The following is a 21219-nucleotide window of genomic DNA, read 5'->3' as shown; positions in this document are numbered from 1 at the left end:
AAAGTTCTTTATATATGTTATAGTTATAAAAGATGCCCAAAAAGTTCATCATATCTAGTGTGTCCTGAAAAGTTGAGAACAGAATTCAGCATATAATAGCTTGTAAGATTTTTTTTAATGCTTTGCAAAAGCAGTAAATGAACAAGATCCGTATCCTGCCGATTAAGATCATGCTTACGACTCTCCTTGTTTTATTGCTACACAGTCAGCAAAGGTCACACATTTTACAGTGCACCATAATATAGTGCTAGCATTTGTTTGTACTGCAGTAAAAATGTGTTTTTTCATAATGAAACCAGTACGTCATTTTAAAAGTTTAATAAAATATTTTAAAATCTGGATATTGAGCATCACCAAAGTATGTCATGACACGCATCATGATGTATACTGCTTGACATGTATGGAATACAAGTTTAGCTGCCTCTTGTGTTAAAAATATAGGACAAAATTAGAGCCTATACTATTATTAAAATAATATGATCTCTGACTCCTTGTCTTATAAAAGGAAACCCCTTATTTTGAGATAATTTATAGAGAGGGAGTACTGTACTATATCTCCTTGTGTATAAGGGACATTAGATGTGATCTCTGTAGACCCAGATCTGCTTTATAGTACACCTCCAGCACATTAGGGTCAACGATATTTGCTTAAATTATAAAATGACAAGCACTGACCTCGATCTAATGATACATTATGTTGCATCAGATTAGACCTTGTGTTTGTGAAACTCAGTTTGAGTGATCATTTGGATTTAAATTTTGATAGCTTATAGTAGTTCATCTTACTGAAACAGAGATTTTAAAGTTATGAAACAGGTGTCTGTTAAATATGTATATTTAATTTTGTAACAATTTTTTAACAAGAATAAAACTTTTGATAATGGTAATTTTTAGTTTGAGTGCATTCAGAAGTTGGAGTTTCATGATGCCAAACCACTCCTTCATGAAACTTTTCTCAGCCTTGAATCTCACTCAGAAAAATATTTTGACCATTCAAAATGCTGCATTTTATTCTGACCAATCAAATTGCTGCATTTTCTTGATATGAGTAAGATTTATAGGTATAGGGTCAAATTTATTGCCCCATATTAAAGTTTTATGACAAATTGCTTGGATTCCTGCTGCAGACAAATGGGTTTTATACAGATAAATACAATAAATCACTTGAGTAGCATTTTGTATCCCTGATAACCATTCTCTAATTAGAAAAAGCCTGAAATAAGTACACTAATAGGGATACATTGTTATATATTTCTTCACATTTTAAAGGAGAAAAAAAAATAGATTTGATTTGGTCTTGGATTATCCCATTAGTTTATCTCAAAAAACAAGTGCAGGAAACAAAAGTATTTTTATTCATTCTAATTTGGATAGGTATTATATATCATGAAGTTATCAATTATTTACAAAGATATCCAACTGGAAGGCAGTAGCTCGACAGAACTAAGTTTTGTCTTCCTTATGTATCAAAGTAGTGCCGTAACATACAGCTAATTGTGAAAATGACAGATTTTGGTCTTAGTCATGCTGTAACATACATCCAGTTTTGAAATAACAGATCTGGGTCGTAAGTCATGCTGTAACATACAGCTAATTTTGAAAATGACAGATTGTGGCCTAAGTAATGCTGTATAATACAGTTAATTGTGAAGAAGACAGATCTGGGTCTAAGTCATGCTATAACATACAGCTAATTGTGAAAATGGCAGATTGTGGTCTAAGTCATGCTATAACATACAGCTGATTGATTGTGAAAATGATAGATCGTGGTCTAAGTCATGCTGTTATCAGATGCTTGGTTTGGTATCATAATTTTTGCAGCACACTTTTCAGGCAAGGCTGCATTCCAGAGAGACCTAAGTTTGCCAACAGAGAAAGCACATCTTGCTATGAAGTAGGAAAAATCTCTTATCATCTCTGTTAATCCTGAAACTAACATACAAGGGGATTAGAAACTCCCAACTTAGCTCACCTAAATATCACCCATTCCATACTTGTATAAATGAGGTTCCCATTGCACTGTAAGATCATGAGGTAGATTTTTTAATGGGGTCAAAGTTCATTCATGGTACATATATTTTGTAGACCATACTGATTCTGTATTTCATAAGTTATTTGTAACAAAAACCTAATAGATATCCTATGATTGTCAATGATATATTATTGCATTAGTGTATTCTATTTAAGCAAAGTCGCAAAATGAGAGATAAAGGTTAATGTTAAATGAAGCACACTGACAAATGCATTGCTACAAATTTAAACTTGATAACTTATTTCTTTGGGTACTTTAAAGGTCATTTATGATGAAAGTCTTAAAAATGGTAATTTTTCATGCCTTTGTAAAACATATGTAGACTAAAAATCTGTTTCTCTGGTAAAATTTACTGTGAATGAATTTCCAATTATTACCATTGCAATTTATAAATTATTAGATTGTTCAAAAACTGCTGACTGCATTACATCCAGTAACTTAGGTTCAGTCTGATGTTATGTGTGACACTGTTCAGGAAGGAGTTGACAAGCTACTAATCAAAATGTTTATTAATTGCACTGTCATTTCAAGTAAATTGATAGATTTTGTGCAGTAAATGGTCACAAAATTTTTTATTAAAACGAGAAAACGTACAGTTGTTTTATTTAATTTCTAAATGAAGATAGGCACAGAAAATTTAAATCGGATTCCACAGATTATAGTCAAATTGAACTGTGTGAAACAAAGAACTATTATCGAGATTTGATTACACCTTCAATTCAGATTTTTTTCCAACCACATTACAAGTGGTCAGACAATTAAGATCATACTAAACATTGAATAAAGGATTTAGACACATCATTTAGGCAGTTAACACGGGGAAAATGAGAGAGCAAGAGAATGAGCAAGCAAAATAGAGAGAAATAGAATATTGTAAAATGTAGCACCATTATATTTGATACATAAATTAAAATCTTCATTCAACCATAAGTTTGCTTTATGGATTTATGTTGTAGAAATAAGAACAGCAGATATTAAAAAGAACATGCAGACTTTAAAAAATTTTATGTTAGAATATAAGGCTTACCTATAAATGTGCAGATTTTTATGTTAGAATATAAGGCTTACCAATAAATGGGAAGATTTTTATGTTAGAATATAAGGCTTACATATAAATGGGCAGATTGTTATGTTAGAATATAAGGCTTACCTATAAATGGGCAGATTTTTATGTTAGAATATAAGGCATACATATAAATGGGCAGATTTTTTATGTTAGAATATAAGGCTTACATATAAATGGGCAGATTTTTATATTAGAATATAAGGCTTACATATAAATGGGCAGATTTTTATATTAGAATATAAGGCGTACATATAAATGGGCAGATTTTTATGTTAGAATATAAGGCTTACCTATAAATGGGCAGACTTTTATGTTAGAATGTAAGGCTTACATATAAATGGGCAGATTTTTATGTTAGAATGTAAGGCTTACATATAAATGGGCAGATTTTTATATTAGAATATAAGGCTTACATATAAATGGGCAGATTTTTATGTTAGAATATAAGGCTTACCTATAAATGGGCAGACTTTTATGTTAGAATATAAGGCATACATATAAATGGGCAGATTTTTTATGTTAGAATGTACGGCTTACATATAAATGGGCAGATTTTTATATTAGAATATAAGGCGTACATATAAATGGGCAGATTTTTATGTTAGAATATAAGGCTTACATATAAATGGGCAGATTTTTATATTAGAATATAAGGCTTACATATAAATGGGCAGATTTTTATGTTAGAATATAAGGCTTACCTATAAATGGGCAGACTTTTATGTTAGAATATAAGGCATACATATAAATGGGCAGATTTTTTATGTTAGAATGTACGGCTTACATATAAATGGGCAGATTTTTATATTAGAATATAAGGCGTACATATAAATGGGCAGATTTTTATGTTAGAATATAAGGCTTACCTATAAATGGGCAGATTTTTATATTAGAATATAAGGCTTACCTATTAATGGGCAGATTTTTATGTTAGAATATAAGGCTTACCTATAAATGGGCAGATTTTTATGTTAGAATGTAAGGCTTACCTATAAATGGGCAGATTTTTATGTTAGAATATAAGGCTTACCTATAAATGGGCAGATTTTTATGTTAGAATATAAGGCTTACCTATAAATGGGCAGATTTTTATGTTAGAATATAAGGCTTACATATAAAAGGGCAAATTTTTATGTTAGAATACAATAATAATGAAGACTTTGTATAGCGCCTAGAAGCTCTAAGCGCTTTACAACATTAGACAACACCTATAAGATAAAAAACATATATAATGATATGATTACAAACACAAACACCATGAAATTAGAAAACAAAAAAAAACATGCTGAGAATATTTAAGGTAAGAAACATTATTAGGTCTTTAAGTTTGTTCTTGCAGTCGAAATAAGTGAGTTTTGAGAGCACTCTTGAATGGTATCACTGTGTCTTTGTGTCTAAGTTCAGTGGGCAGTTCATTCCACGTTGCTGGGCCCTGGTATGCAAAAAGAACGCTGTCCATATGACTTTGTTTTCATAGTGGGAATAATGAGTATACGATTGGCAGAAGAGGAGAGTTAGTATCTTGCTGGTGTGTACACATGGGTGAGGTCGGATAGGTATGTTGGACTAGAGTGTGTCAGTGAAATGTAGCACTGAGAACAAAGTTTGTGTTTGATTCTGGATCGAATAGATAGCCAGCGTAGGGTACAGAGCAGCGGGGAGATGTGCTCTGATTGTGGTACTCTAGGTATGATCCGAGCAGCTGTGTTTTGAACTTTTTGAAGTTTTTGGAGTAGATAGAGATGAACCAGACAGAACTGAGTTAACAATAGTCCAGTCTTGAAAGTACTAATGAAACACAAGTGTTTTAGTGGCATCAACTGAAAGATATTTGCGAATGGAGCTGATGCATCTCAGCTCAAGATATGCAGCCTTGCATATGTTCATGACATGTTGGTGCAATGTGAGAGTACTGTCCAGAGTAACAACTAGGTTTCGTACTGATTGTGTGAATTTAATGTTGGTGTTGCTGATATTTATTGTTTGAGGTAAAGGATATGAATGAGATAATCTTTGTGTTTTTATCAGAATGTCCTCAGTTTTATCATCATTCATCTGCAGCTTGTTACATGTCATCCATGATTTCACATCAGAAATGCACCTCTCTACACCTTGGATGGTAGCATCAACTTCAGTTGGGTGGCTAGATTTGTGCATTTGGGTGTCATCAGCATACAATTGGTGAGAGACTGGATGATGATCTATGAACTTGAGAGCGGCTGAGTGTACAGAATGAAGAGAATATGTCCAAGAACAGAACCCTGTGGAATACCACAACATAGATCAACTGGACTGGAGTGTATTCCATTTGCAGATACAATTTGTGTCCTGTTGACCAAGTAGGACTTGAACCACAGTAAGGCTGTATCATGAATGCCAAATACATGCTGAAGACGGTGAAGTAATATATCATGGTCTATTGTGTCAAATGCTGCAGACAAATCAAGGAGGGTGAGGACTGTAATCTATCCACTATCCAAAGCAGAGAGAATGTCATTAACTACTTTTAGAAGAGTAGTTTCAGTACTGTGGCAAAGGTGATATGCAGATTGTACATTGCTAAAAAGACTTTGAATTCAGATGAGATACAAGCTGGGATAGAACAACCTTTTCTAAGATTTTTGATATGAATGGGAGATTAGAAACTGGGCGGTAGTTTTTTAAATCATTATGGTCTGATGTTGGTTTCTTCAGCAGAGGCTTTACAATGGCAGTTTTGAAAAATGATGGGAATTCCCATGATGAGAGAGAGGTATTAATAACATCAGTTAATGAAGACAATACTGGGTCTAAGCACTCAAGCAGCAGTGATGTTGGAATTGGATTAAGCTCACATGACTTTGGTACACTCTTCATCAGGATTGTACATTTGAAATCCATAGAGACAGGTTCAAATGCTGCTAATGGTTGCCGCTCAAATTCTGTATCCAAACTGGTGATGACGAGTCAGTTGAAATTGTGGTGTCACGCTTATCTCTAATGGTTTGTACTTTGTCATGGAAGAAATCTGTAAACATGTCTGGAAGGTCAGCTGGAGAGAAGGTAGTTGGAAGTGGTGTAGATTTGTTCCTTGATATTAGCTTGTTAGTAATCTTGAAGAGCTCTTTGCAGCTGGAACTTTCCATGATCTTGGTAGTGTAGTGGGCTGATTTCGCTGCATGGACTATATTTGTGACATTCTTCTTAGTGGCTTCATAGATTTGCTATGAATAGTGAGTCTGGTGGAAAGCCAGCGCCTTTCAGCTTTACAGCGATCTCTTTTAGAAGTGCAAAGCTGGTCCCTAACACTGCTATACCATGGAGAACACTTTTGAATTGATACTCTGCACTTGGTAGCTGGGGCATGTTTGTCGAGCAATGAAAGCAGGCTTACTTATAAATGAGCAGATATTTTTATGTGCCATTTCAACGAACCAAGTTTAATTTTTGGAAGAGTTATTGTTGATAATTTGGAATGACACTAGAAGTTTTATGTATTTATTTTCACAGTATGGCTTAGAAAGTTAGAAAATATGCACTTCTGCATTTGAATGCATTTGATGTTTTAATTATTTCAAAAAGTTGCCATTATTGTCCTCATAATTTATCATTGACCATATAGCATTAGTCATTTCAGTTTCTTCAATTTCCACAGGATTACTGTTCGTTTCGTATTAAACTCGTTGCCAATCCTATACACTATGTTCACAATGTTAGGAAGTCTTTGTTCAAGAGATATGTCACTTCCACATATCAGAGGAGGTAATACTTGTCGTCTGAAATGCATTTATTCATGAACTATATGATGTAGAAATTTATGATAATAGTGAAAATGCATTTTTTACATATGAAAGATTAAAGAAAGTTTAAAAAGAAACCACCATATAAGACCTTTCAAAACCAAAAGTCAAGAATAACTTAAAAGTAGCAAAAATAGATATTATCACTGACATCATTTGTGTCACTTTTTTAAAATTACCAACAGATATATCATACTGAATATAAAATAATTTATATTTCTTTTGGGGACACACATTAGCAAAATATTATATTAAAATTTAAAATTGGAAAATTAGAATATATAAATTGTGACAACACACAGTTATTTCCAACATCAATCTGTCAACCAGGAAAGCAGAACTAACTTTTGTAGCTTATTGGAAAATTAGCCATTTTTATGCATTTGATCTTACTGCTCCTGGAAACCTCATTTATAGCTCTAGATAAACTGTACATTTGCATATTTTATGCAGATTGACTAAGTATGCATAATGAAATTTTAAACTCAGTCACATTAAGCCAAACAATTTCACTTTAAGCATTTAATCTAAAGTTGGTGGTGTATTGCTTTTTCCATAAGCATGTTTTATTACGGTGTATTCAGTCATAAATCACACACTTAAGACAAGTTCTGGATGTTTTATGCATGTCTGAAATGATATTTCTGCATGACTGTAAGTATACTGTAAGAATAGAGTCATATAATCAAGTACATCCCGAATTAGTCTTGGTCAGTAAGCCATTTTACACAAAGGCATAATTGAATTCTTGATGATTAAGATTGGTAATAAATATGTGTGCTTTGTGGTGCTTACAAAATACCCCTAAATATTTGTAAAATACCCAAATTCAATAAATGTTTATCTAGAGCTCCCATCATCAAAAGAGAGTGGGTGATATATGGAACAATTCTGGAGTTTCCCACCCCTGTGTTATATCCTATCCCTAGTTAATCACTAAAATTATTCCTGATTATTTTGTACTCATTATCAAATGCTTCTCTTTTTGCTTATCATTTCTAGAACTAATGATTACTACCTTTTGTCTTCCCGTTTCATTCCTTGTTTTAAATGTTTTACACCAAAAGTGTGGTACATGTGCAGATTTAGTTTGAAACTGTGGGCAAAAGCAGCTTCATGCATTTTTTGGAACGTTTTTATTATATCAGAATTATTTACAACACAGTTTATAAACTATTTTTTTTACCACAGCTGTAGATGTGCCAGCCTAATAAACCACATGGATTGAAATCTCTGTTCCTCAGTGTTCAGTGCAAGCGAGACTACTTAAAGCTAATTTTCCTTGAAAATAATTAATATAGAGTATAAAGCGTTAAAATGTTCTGCTTTAGAGACTAACACTTATGAGATGGCCTTAGAGAAAATTTGTGAAGATATAGGTTGACAAGCTGTGAAAACAGCCTCCAATAATTACTTTGAGAAGATAGCATTTTTATGAGATCAGTGCTATAAAAGACCGTAATTTTTTGAGCAACAGTAAAGATGAAATGGGAGGTTATCTGTAAAGGAGAAAATGTATTGTGATGATAAATTTCAATTTAGACATGTATTCAATAAATTTACTTTGTCTTTCTAAACAGAGTCTGTATAGTCTACAAAGATTTTATCTTGATAAATGACTTGCATGAGTTCATGCACATGAGTTCTTGTCTGTCTTGGAGCACCTTGTTCAATTTGTCAGATCCAGTACTTGACTTTAATGTCTTTACCATTTTGGGACGTCCCACTCTAACAACATACAAGACTGAAAATAATATTGATCATGGTGGGAGACATATATCTTGAAAAGATCATATTGAATTTATTGAAGAATAGTTCATGTCTAAGAGTTATTTTGATATATTGCTGAATTTTTTAAAGCCAGTAATAATTCCATGGCTCCATATAGAAACAAGTTGAGTTAGAAAATGTAATGGATGTCTATATTCATCCTAATATTCATGGAAACAATAAGATATTTGGTATACAGGTCATGATAATGCAGTCCTTGCAATATATTATTATTATTATTATTATTATTATTATTATTATTATTATTAAAACTTAAATATAAATGTATCTGTTATATGACAGATGGTTAATTGTAACTGCATTTTTTGTGGTAGATTTTTTTTTATATCATGTCCTCCTCTTAATAGGATTAAAGGGGATGTTTTATTCCTTTCTTATAATTTGCATACAGTAAAGTTAAAATGAGTTGTCTTCTCTTATCCAAATTCCATTGGGCCAAATAATAGGGAACTTTTTGAATGGTAATTTCTCAAGAGTTTTCCTGCTCTGAATTGTCAGATATTGATTTATTGATTTTTGTATTCTGTCATTGTTTAAAATGATAATGTATATAATCTTGGTATATCTGGCACGTTATTTCAGATGTATGAAAAATTTTTGAAAATTAAAAATTAAGTTAGTTACATTGCAGTTAGTTTTCACTGCTGAACCTAAACTGTTTTTGATACATCGACTTGATTTTTTAATTTAAGTAATTAGATTGTCACATATACCTCAGGTAAAGAAACATTTAAGAAAGGGTACAGTTTTGTAGTCTGTTTATATGTTAAAAAATAATTAAAATCCACAAAATATTTTCTGTTTAGGTGTCATTTGTTACCAAGCTGGCATTTGCTTCCTTGTATAAATTAGTTTTTTTTATTATGGATAATGTAAAAAATGATACTTTAGAATCTGGATAATAAAATAAAAATAATCATCTTGGGAAAGTATGTGTACATGGGCCTTCCTGTAGTTTTATTGTGAAAATAAGTGTACTTATCGAGTGTCCTGTTTTCCACCATCTGAGACAGACATATCTTGGCAGGAACTGCAAAGTGTGTTATGATGATAATACTCAATAAAATCTTGAACTTTTTGAGGGAATACAGTTTATTAAAAAAAATTGACCATACATTTTAGGGATATTGCATGTTTTTCTAAAATTTTATTTTATATGCATTTTACAGAATTTTAACATCTTTATGCTTTATAATTTTTGTTGTGTTCATATTTATCTTGGAAGGGTTTATCTCTAAATTTTTGTGCTGTTCAATTTCACAGTTTATGAACTTTACACTTTAATGGTCCACTATTGTGATGAGGAGCAATGGAATACTGCTGTGTACATACATATTTGTAAGAAATTCTCATTCTAAAAAGAAACCTGTTTTTTTTTTAAACCTTTTTAAGAGATTAACAAGTCTACATATCTGTTCAAGTACCTTATTATGTTGTGATTGGTTGTCTTGAAGAATGATCACACAATTTTTTTAAATGTCAGGACAGTGACTTCTGTGATTTTATTTTAATCTTTTGACAATTTATATGAAGACTGGTTATGAAAATTAATAAATATTTTCATCTGTGCGACCTGAGATGTTGATTTTACTATTCTAGTTTGACCTTTGACCTTGTGGTCAAAGTCATAGACGATTTGCAGCAAGGTCAGTCATAGAAAATTTGTGCTACGGTTATAGTTAAGGTTTTTTGAGCTGCTTGTATTTCCTAAACCCCTTGATGGATTTTATTCATACTTGAGGTGAGCCATTATGTAGCTAACAATTCAGATTTTTTAATTTGGGGACAAAGTCATTCACAGAAAATTTGCACTAAAGTTTGGTATAAATTGTTTTAAGTTCCCTTTATTTCCTAAACTCTCTGATGGATTGTTTATACATTGGATGGGATATTTTGGGTGTGGTTAAAAAAATATTTTCAAAAACTTTTTAATAATACCATTTGCTTCATAGTTGCTATCTTTTTATGATTCTATAAAGGACTAAATGCATAACTTTTAGGGAGCAATCAAATACTGCAAATCAAACTTTTATTTCAATATTTATTTGGCAAAAAATATATGAAGTGTCTCTTTTGTTAATAACCCAGTTATGTGATATGCTATTAATAAGCATAATATCAAAACTGGGTAATTCATTTAACATCAGTAAGTACTGTATATACTCACTTATCATCTTAGCTGCAAACAGCATAGACCCTGAACTGATGATTCTTAATGTACCAACAGATTAGGGTCTGTGATAGTTTGTTTTACAGGTTACTCAGGAAATGCAAAGGCCCCAATCTGCTATTTCATTGTGCAATGTCAGATCAGGACCTGTGGACTTCTAAGCATGACACATTCAAGTGTTGACAAGTATCATTGATACTCACTTTTAAAGTCGAGTCTAACATAGACCCTGATCTGTCATTGCATAATACACCAGCAGATCAGGGCCTGTATTGCAGATTACTCCTAACAAACTGCCCAGATCTTCCAGTACATTATGTAATGTCAGATCTGTGTGTTTGCCATTGGACTCAACTTATGAAAGAGTAAATATGGTACATATAAAAAACTTTAAAAAATCTCATAGGGCCCTCATTAAATTTGCCCACCTCTCTCACCCTAAACCATAACCCAAGAGTCATTACTCAAACTTTGTTACATATATCCTGTGTCTTCCTGCTGTGTTGCATGTGCATTTTTTTAGATATAAAAATGTCATGGTTATGGACATCTGATCTTTGAACAATCGTAGGAACTCAGTAGGAGAGAGGGAGCCAACAATTATATATGTCTTGTAAATGGCAGCCATGTGGGCAGTTTGTGTTGCAAATTTTATGTTAATTTCTTCCCACCAGTTTAAGGAGGAGATAGAGTTATGGATGGACAAAAGAAAAAAGAAAGGAGCAGTTCAAACAATGACTGTTGGTGATCCATCAAATACCAAAGCATGAATAAGTGTATTTGGATATTGGTTCTCACCTATTGTGTACATTAACCAAATATGCTATAATAAGTCAACATCAGATTTTGTAACAGTACACATATATATACAGTATTAACATGGGTAATTCTTGGTACCAAGTATAGAATACATAGTTAGGCTAATATTAATAGATCCATTCATCAACATGCATGCTGTTTTACATGTACAGTCCATTTATGTATTGTGCTGGTTTTTTAGTTTGGCTTTTTATGGCACATCAGTGCATATAAGTTTTTAAATCCAAGTTAATTGCCCCTGTTCACACCACAGTAGGTAACCCAAGCTAATATGATAGTGGAATGAATGATCTCTCCCTGGGATATTTAATTCTCCCTTTGTCAAGTAGTATAAGTAGGCACATATAGGTATTTGCTGTCATATTATATTCATTTGTAAATTTAAAAATAAACATTCTGAAATGCATTTTCCTTGTCAGAAACAAAATCAAAAGTGAGTTATTTTAGAATTAAGAATTTTCACATTTTTTTATTTTTCATGGTGCCATTAATGAAAAAGGGTATCATAGTTCAAGTCCAGTTTATGAGAAAAATCAGTGATTCATAAATGTCAGTTTTTCTTCTTAGCATTTTATTAAATTTAAAAGGAATTACTGTTGTAGTAAAAGAAATCTAGAATACCTCAATATAAAAGAAAATGTTAAAGTTTTGTATATAATTGGTTACAAGTTTGGTCCAACCCAGGAAGCATCCAGATCTGATGTTGCATAATGCACCAACAGATCAGAGTCTCTGTTGTTCTGCCTATTAATCATCACAAAACTACATAAACACGGATCTACCGTTGCATTATATAATAGATTTGGATCTATGCAGTTGGATCTAATTTATGCACAAGTATATATGTTAGCAATGCTGTGTTTCTAATGCAGCAGTATTATATATAATATATCCTAATGAAATCTGTTTAGTATTATATGTAATATATCCTAATGAAATCTATGTTTAGTATTATATGTAATATATCCTAATGAAATCTGTTTAGTATTATATGTAATATATCCTAACAAAATCTGTTTAGTATTATATGTAATATATCCTAATGAAATCTATGTTTAGTATTATATGTAATATATCCTAATGAAATCTGTTTAGTATTATATGTAATATATCCTAATGAAATCTATGTTTAGTATTATATGTAATATATCCTAATGAAATCTGTTTAGTATTATATGTAATATATCCTAATGAAATCTATGTTTAGTATTATATGTAATATATCCTAACGAAATCTGTTTAGTATTATATGTAATATATCCTAATGAAATCTATGTTTAGTATTATATGTAATATATCCTAATGAAATCTGTTTAGTATTATATGTAATATATCCTAATGAAATCTGTTTAGTATTATATGTAATATGTCCTAATGAAATCTATGTTTAGTATTATATGTAATATATCCTAACGAAATCTATGTTTAGTATTATATGTAATATATCCTAATGAAATCTGTTTAGTATTATATGTAATATATCCTAATGAAATCTGTTTAGTATTATATGTAATATGTCCTAATGAAATCTATGTTTAGTATTATATGTAATATATCCTAACGAAATCTATGTTTAGTATTATATGTAATATATCCTAATGAAATCTGTTTAGTATTATATGTAATATATCCTAATGAAATCTGTTTAGTATTATATGTAATATATCCTAATGAAATCTGTTTAGTATTATATGTAATATATCCTAATGAAATCTGTTTAGTATTATATGTAATATGTCCTAATGAAATCTATGTTTAGTATTATATGTAATATATCCTAACGAAATCTATGTTTAGTATTATATGTAATATATCCTAATGAAATCTGTTTAGTATTATATGTAATATATCCTAATGAAATCTGTTTAGTATTATATGTAATATATCCTAATGAAATCTGTTTAGTATTATATGTAATATATCCTAATGAAATCTATGTTTAGTATTATATGTAATATGTCCTAATGAAATCTGTTTAGTATTATATGTAATATATCCTAATGAAATCTATGTTTAGTATTATATGTAATATATCCTAACGAAATCTGTTTAGTATTATATGTAATATATCCTAACGAAATCTGTTTAGTATTATATGTAATATATCCTAATGAAATCTATGTTTAGTATTATATGTAATATATCCTAACGAAATCTGTTTAGTATTATATGTAATATATCCTAACGAAATCTGTTTAGTATTATATGTAATATATCCTAATGAAATCTATGTTTAGTATTATATGTAATATATCCTAACGAAATCTGTTTAGTATTATATGTAATATATCCTAACGAAATCTGTTTAGTATTATATATAATATATCCTAACGAAATCTGTTTAGTATTATATGTAATATATCCTAACGAAATCTGTTTAGTATTATATGTAATATATCCTAATGAAATCTGTTTAGTATTATATGTAATATGTCCTAATGAAATCTACGTTTAGGAATTTCTGTGAAAAATTAGCATTATATGCTTGCTGTGAAATATTAAGTGAAAGAGGGTAGGATACATCTGTCGTGCATGTATTAAATACTATTCATTATTGTCATGGTTTGTATAGTAATACTATTCATTATTGTCATGGTTTGTATAGTAATACTATTCATTATTGTCATGGTTTGTATAGTAATACTATTCATTATTGCCATGGTTTGTATAGTAATACTATTCATTATTGTCATGGTTTGTATAGTACATCTCTCATGCACGTGTTCAGTGCCATGCTTCAGTATTTACATGGTTTGTACAGTATATCTGTCATGCATGTGTTAAGTACAGTCATGATTTTTCTCTGTTTTAAAGTAGAATTCCACTTTTCTCCTGACTTGAATCAGATTTTTCTTGATATAATCCATTTTTTATATCATTTCCAATCCAGTTTTTAAAAAATGGTCTGTCCGTTCTGATTCAGCAACAACTCTTGTAACTTAATCGTTCCAAATACTATTCGTAAAGAGTGTTATGATTAGTTAAAGGTTTAAATTCATCCAATGAATCATCGTTTAATGGAAGCTGATGGCAATTGAAAGAAGAAGTATGCTTGTAACACATGGCATCCAGAGTTGTTGAGAGAGAACATGAATGAAACGTTTAGATAAAGGTTTAAAAAATGTATGGAAATGGGAATGGCTGGAGTGAAAAGTTGACGGAAATTCAGTTGGTCAGTTTATGAGAAAACTGAACACTAGAGGACTGGCTTTTGTGACCTCTGTAAGAAAGATCTGAATTACAGTAATTGCAGTTGGAAGAGTTTGGAACAGCACCTACAAAAGAAGCTGCATACGGAAAAATCGAAGCTTAGAAGGCATTTGGATAAAGCGCAATTAATTACTATAAGCAGAAAGATTTCTTGCCTGAGAGAACAGATGTAGCCCTCTGTCAGAATATGCACACTGCATGTCACCAATACAAGCACCAGCTTGAAAGGAAAAAAGCTCTCATTGAGAAGGAAAAGAAACTATTGCACATTGAGCCAAAAAGGTCAGTGGTGACAAAAATGAAGTCTAAAGAAATCTTTGCCAAAGCCGCATATCAACAGGTTGTGTCCATTGGAGAAAAAGACAAGTGAATGTGTGGGATTATTTGTATATAGTTGATGTACTTGGGTGTTTATTTTACAGATTTGTTATGAAAAAAGAGTAGTATAATATATTTGCTGCAAAAATTAAGAAATTTATTGTGACTTAATTATGATGTGAACACTGAAATGCACATGAAATAACTTAAGCATCAATAGTATTGGAGAACAAATTCATGTGACAATAAATATTGTGACTTTAAAGTTTATTAGTTTTTCAAATTACTATTTAGTTTTTTTTTATGAACATAATTTGCACCAGGAGCAGTTTTTTATGAGTGTAAAAAAAATGTACAAGTGTAAAATGTGTTTTTGGACCCCCAGATGAGGGGTGCTGCCCTTCGAAGCCCCATTAGGGGAAAAACCCCAAACCCCCCTTAAAAGTTTTTCGGCTTTTTTTTATGAAAGAACAGAATCATGTCTGTAAGTATCATGGTTTATTATTTATCATGGTTTATGCAGTGCATCTGTCGTGCATGTCTTTGGTACTGTGCTTCAATATTTAGAGTGGTTTGTACAGTACATCTGTCATGCGTATGTTCATTATTTACCATGGTTTGTACAGTACATCTGTCATGCTTGTATTCAGTACCATGCTTCATTATTTACCATGGTTTTTTAGTTAGGAAAGATCTTATCCTTCTCAGTTCAGATGATATACCATTAATATGATATTGCTGGTATTTGTGATGTTATAAACCCATTCCGCTTAATATTCATTTGGTTATTTGATACAATATTTCTTTCTTTTTAGGGATATATCTATTGTTACAGTTAACTTGAATTGAACATTCATAATTTTATGAAGAAAAAGGAATGGAAAATGGAAAATTTTCAACAGATATAATAGTTTCCATTATTTAAGTTGGCAGAAGTTATTATGGCATGAATTAATGAAATATCCTTATTTTCTGCAGTCAGTAGTCGATAAAAGCCATTTTGAAATGCATGTTTAACATTAGGATCATGTTTTAACAGAAATATATCTTAATATACATGAAGAGAGTATTAAGAAAATGTAAAATTCTCACATCTTCAGAGCTAGATTATTTAAGCTTTTGTACAATGTATTCACTGTAATACCCACAAAAGCCTCAAGAAGAGCACCTTTGTGAGTGCAAGTGCCTTGTCTTATTGGAGCAATTGGCTACAAAAATCAGCTTAAAACATAATGACCTACTCAGAACATACCAATATGTATGCCTGGTCAATTGGTATGACCTAATTTTGTGTAATGATTCAGTCCCAAAATGGATCTAACATGTTTATATTGGGAACAACAATTTTGGAATAGAGATTGAACTGATGGCATGTACATTTTGTAACACACTAGGGGAACTAACTCTTCCACATTGTGATGGGACCCTTTTTATTTTTTTGTTGGCATGCTTAATATGATGAGCTTTATCCTCATGATATTTACCCATTTTATAATTTTTAGTGCATAGTGGGACATTATGTTAAATATTGTAATCTCATCATCTCTTTCCACACACCCACACAAACACTCACTCAGACAGGCACACACACACACAACGCACACATATGATCATGTTTTTAAATAACAAGTAAATATTTATGATAATTGGAAATCGTACGATGATAATTGTACAGTCTTTTTCATGTATATGCACTATACAAATATCCAACTATAAAGTTGAGAAGTAGCATGATTTGAGACTTGTGTGACTTTTCTTTTTACTTTGTGCATAGGTTCATGATCAAGGACAGAGACAGTTTTTTCTCCAATGCTCAGAGAAGTAGGGTCGTGTATGAAATTCTGTCACGAGCCACATATGAGGAAGAGGATGGCAGAAAGAGATTTGGTAAGTCCACTTTTAAGTATAGGCAAAACATAGTTGAAATTATTAAGTTTCATTCTTGTGTTTGTGTTTTTGGCATAGACATGAACAGTGTTGCATTTGTCACAATTTTTCTGACATTTTACTGCCATGAAACTGGATGGATGTATTCATCTTGAAGATGTAACCCTGGTTGGCAGAGTGGTCAAAAGTTCTTGCTTTTACTGATCACAGCCATCTCACATCTGTCCACATGGGTTTGAGTCTCGGGCTTGCTTAATGTGATGCTGTGAGAAAGCTGCCAGTTGCTTCCTGTGTGTTGGTGGTTCATACTGGGATTTTCCTGGGTTATTCCTCCACAACTTATACTGGCTGCCTATATATAGCCTTATACTCTGAAAAATGGCATTAAACTCTCCCCAGGTAACAAACAACAACATCATCTTGAAGGGTTCTACTAATCAAGGCAAAAACTGGGTTTCAGTGACCTACTTAGTCCACCAACTTGGAAACGTTGATGGATTTTGCCAAGATGGAGCAGGTGAGACGTAGCATTCAGTAGAATTTTTGTACTGAAGGATTGTAGAAGTAATTTTCTATACTGCTTATGTACCCATGTTTAACATGAACCCATCTGCATTTCAGCTATTTTATTTCACAGTGCTGCAACTACTTGACAAATGCAAGATGTACTACATGGATTTCAAGTGTTTCACTCTGTTTCATGATTTTGAGGTTATTGGAATGCATATTTTCAGATTCACACTCAGCACCTGGTATGACTGAGTAAAGCCAAGTTTAAGTTCTGAGTTTTTATTTCTCCGAAATCCCCATTACATGAGTCCACCTTACTTCCTGAGGTTGTCTCAGTATCATGAACTTTGATATTTAGCTCTAATGGGATGGATTGTTGTCAGTCATCTGTCATCCATCCAAATGTTAACACAAGGTTCTTATTTGCTACTGTTCATAAACTACATTAAGGATTGCCTTGAAATTTTGCAGACACATTCATCACATGGTCTAGTTGGTCCTAAATACAAATGTTGCTGTTTGGAAGTATGGCTGCCAGAGCAGCCATTTTGAATTATTTTTTTTATTGCTAATACTCCTGATTGGATGATTGTCATATCAACATGGGGTTTTCACCAAAAGACTTCCTATGATGTTTTGTTGGTCTTGCATGAAATAATGCTGATCTGATATCCAATATGGCTGCCATAGCAGCCATCTTGAAAAGTTTGTTATTGCTACAGAAAGTCATATTGACAATAATTTTTAACCAAAAGACTTCTTATGATGTCCAGTTGATCTTAAATGAAAATGGTGCCAATGTGACATCATTATGGATAAGACAACAGCCATCTTGAAAAACTTGTTATTGCTGTTCATGGATGGCCATATCAGCATGAGGTTTTCACTGAAATATTTTTATGATGTCTTGTTGATTCTAAATGAATATGATGCAGTCTGAAGGCCAGTAGACTTCTTGTGGTACTGGTACATACATAGTTGGTCCTAATTGAAAATGGTGCCAATCGTACATCAAGGATTGCTTTGATGATGACTTTTGTGAAAACCTTGTTACTATTCTCCTGAATGGATGATCATTATAACAAGGGGCTTTCTAAATTAAAATAGTGCCAATCATACCTCCAATATGGCTGTCACAACAGTCTTGAAAATCTACACCCCTGAATGGATGATCATTATAACATGAGGTTTTCATCCAAAGAATTCAAGCAATGCATACTTTGTCCAAATGAATATGGTGGCTATCTAATATCCAGTATATCCAACACAGTTGCTAATTTGAAAATCTTAGTATCTCTGAAGAATTGAAGAGATTTTTTATTTTAAATTCCTGGAAATTCTTTTCACCCAGTATCTCATCAGACCCTTTGGGGAATTCTTGTTTGTTTTAGTTATTGCATTTGAGTAATATAATGAAAAAGTAATTAAGGATAATGGAAATTTGGCTACCATGTGTAATAAAAGTGGTGGCTGGGAAGATAATCAAATGAATGTTTTCTACAAGTAATGATAAAGTAACAAATTTTAAGGAATTGAATAATGCAGTCTTACTTGAAATCAATGCTCAAAATGGCTGCCCTATGTATATACATGTATTGTGTATTTTCAGGGATTAAGAAAATGATTAGCAGCGAATCATATGATGCAGCCTATCCCCTACATGATGTGAGTACTTTGCCAATCAATCATCATTGTCAAGTAGGGCAGTGAGTACATTTATATATGAGCATAGATGAGTATGTTTACTGCTATAAGTACTGTACGTTTTGTTTTCAGCTAATTGTTTTTAGCAAATTTTTTAATTCCTGAGCTGAGGCCAAGTGTATCATATTATGTTGTTCATCAGCTATTGCTTGTTACCAGTTTAATTTATGCACAATAAGGAGTTGTCCACCATCAACAGTTACCTAACTTTGTGGTGGCTCATACTTGGAGAAAAGAAAGAATCCTGTTGATTTTTGGGTCAAAAGGTCAATGGTCAAGGTAACTGACTGAAAAAGAGATTTTCATGAAATAATAAAACTCCACCATCTACAGTTATGAAACTTTGTCAATGGCTTGCATTTGTGGTAAGAAAGGATCCTGTCGAATTCAAGATGAAAAGACCAAATGTCAAGGTCACATACTAAAAGAAGAAAGTGGTTTTTGTGCAATAAATTGAACTCTTCACAATCAGCATTTGACAGATAGCTTGGACTTGAGGTAGGGAAAAAACCTATACATTTTGGGGTGAAAGGTCAAGGTATCTGACTAAAATGAGGAAAAAAAGATACCACACAACGATTGAGTTTTCTTGAAAGTACAGAGACTAGTCTTTGCGGATTATTACCACAAAATGACTTGTTTTTTCCTCAGAGTACCATTTCCAGTCTTTGTGGATTGTTTGTATTTGGGGTGAGGAAATATCGTATTTATTTGTGGTCAAAAGCTTAAAGGTTAAGATCACTAAAAAAAGAATTGAAATGGTTTCCACATTAGCATTAGTAACTTGGACCAAAATTTGTTGAAGGCTTGTTCTCTGGGTAAAGAATAACCCTTTAGATTTCAAATTAAAATGTCTGGAGTTAGAGTCACTGATACAAATACTTTGATTATCAACTATATACCTTCATCAAAGTTTGTGGATGACTTTCATGTTGGATAGGAAACATTTTGGGGTTAAAGGTCAAAGTCACTTTGACTAAAAGAGAAATGGTTTTTTCATAGTAACTTTCATTCTTGACCACTTGACCAAAGATTGTGCGAGAGCTTGTATTTAAAATATGGAAGCAGCCTGTTGATTATGGAGTGAAAAGGTCACGGGTGAAGGTCTTTGCAGCTCTTTGTTCAGTTGCATGTTCATTGCTTCATTTGTTATGCCTTTAATATCTAGGACTCCATTTCACCTAGACTCATGAAAATTAGTACATAGATGCATCTCAGGAAGAGTAACATACTCATCATACAAAAACTGAGTCACTCTAACATAAGTTTCATGTTTGAATGATTTTTTTGTTTTTAGCGCTTCACTTATTACAGCCTCAATATTTTGATCTAAATTTCACATATACATGAAAGTTGGTATTTAAATAAATTTGGATGAAAAAAATGGAACCTTATAAAACTAGGTCACTTTGACCCAATTTTCATGCTAGAGTAACTTTAATGTTTTCAGACTGCTGTTTGTTGTACCTCACATGTGACTGACTCTATTTCACCAACACTCATGAAATTTGGTATATGTTTGCATATCAAAGAATTTTCAAAGTAACTTTTATGTTTGTGTGATCTTTGAATTGCCAGCAATGTTTCCTTGTACGTTCATTACCTTGAACACTATTACACCTAGTCATTCAAATTGGTGTGTTGATGCATCTTAACTAGAGTAACTCAACTGTACCAACACAAGGTGAACCAAATATCTTCTGTGCTTGACTATGCTTAAATGACTTTATTATTTTATGATCTGTTTGTTTGCATTTTACTCCTTTTTTATTTTTATGTATCCATTTGTTACACCAGCCCCTACTTCACCTGTTATGAAACTTGGCATTTGGAGGCATCTTAAGGCGGTAAACTCAACAATGTAAAAACTAGATCCCTGCAACCTAATTGTAAAGCTTTGAATGGCTTTAGTATTTAAAATTTGCTCTTAGTT

At 32.0% G+C, this 21219-nt stretch overlaps 1 protein-coding gene across 7 annotated transcripts in view; it reads left to right on the top strand.

Moving 5' to 3' along the window:
* Positions 1–21219, top strand: part of LOC149789830 (anoctamin-4-like) — a 190558-nt gene that overhangs the window by 91560 nt on the left and 77779 nt on the right. For all 7 annotated transcript variants that reach the window (XM_089971827.1, XM_089971825.1, XM_089971822.1 and 4 more), the window contains 2 exons: positions 16960–17072; positions 19192–19247. In XM_089971827.1, the coding sequence (XP_089827953.1) occupies positions 16960–17072; positions 19192–19247 (169 nt within the window). The remainder of the gene's footprint in view (positions 1–16959; positions 17073–19191; positions 19248–21219) is intronic.

Source organism: Sinohyriopsis cumingii, chromosome 10 (genome assembly GCF_028554795.1).
Source record: "Sinohyriopsis cumingii isolate HCF-2022 chromosome 10, ASM2855479v2, whole genome shotgun sequence".
Taxonomy (NCBI): domain Eukaryota; kingdom Metazoa; phylum Mollusca; class Bivalvia; order Unionida; family Unionidae; genus Sinohyriopsis; species Sinohyriopsis cumingii.
The sequence above is the reverse complement of the archived record's forward strand: the minus strand, read 5'-3'. Positions and strand labels throughout refer to the sequence as shown.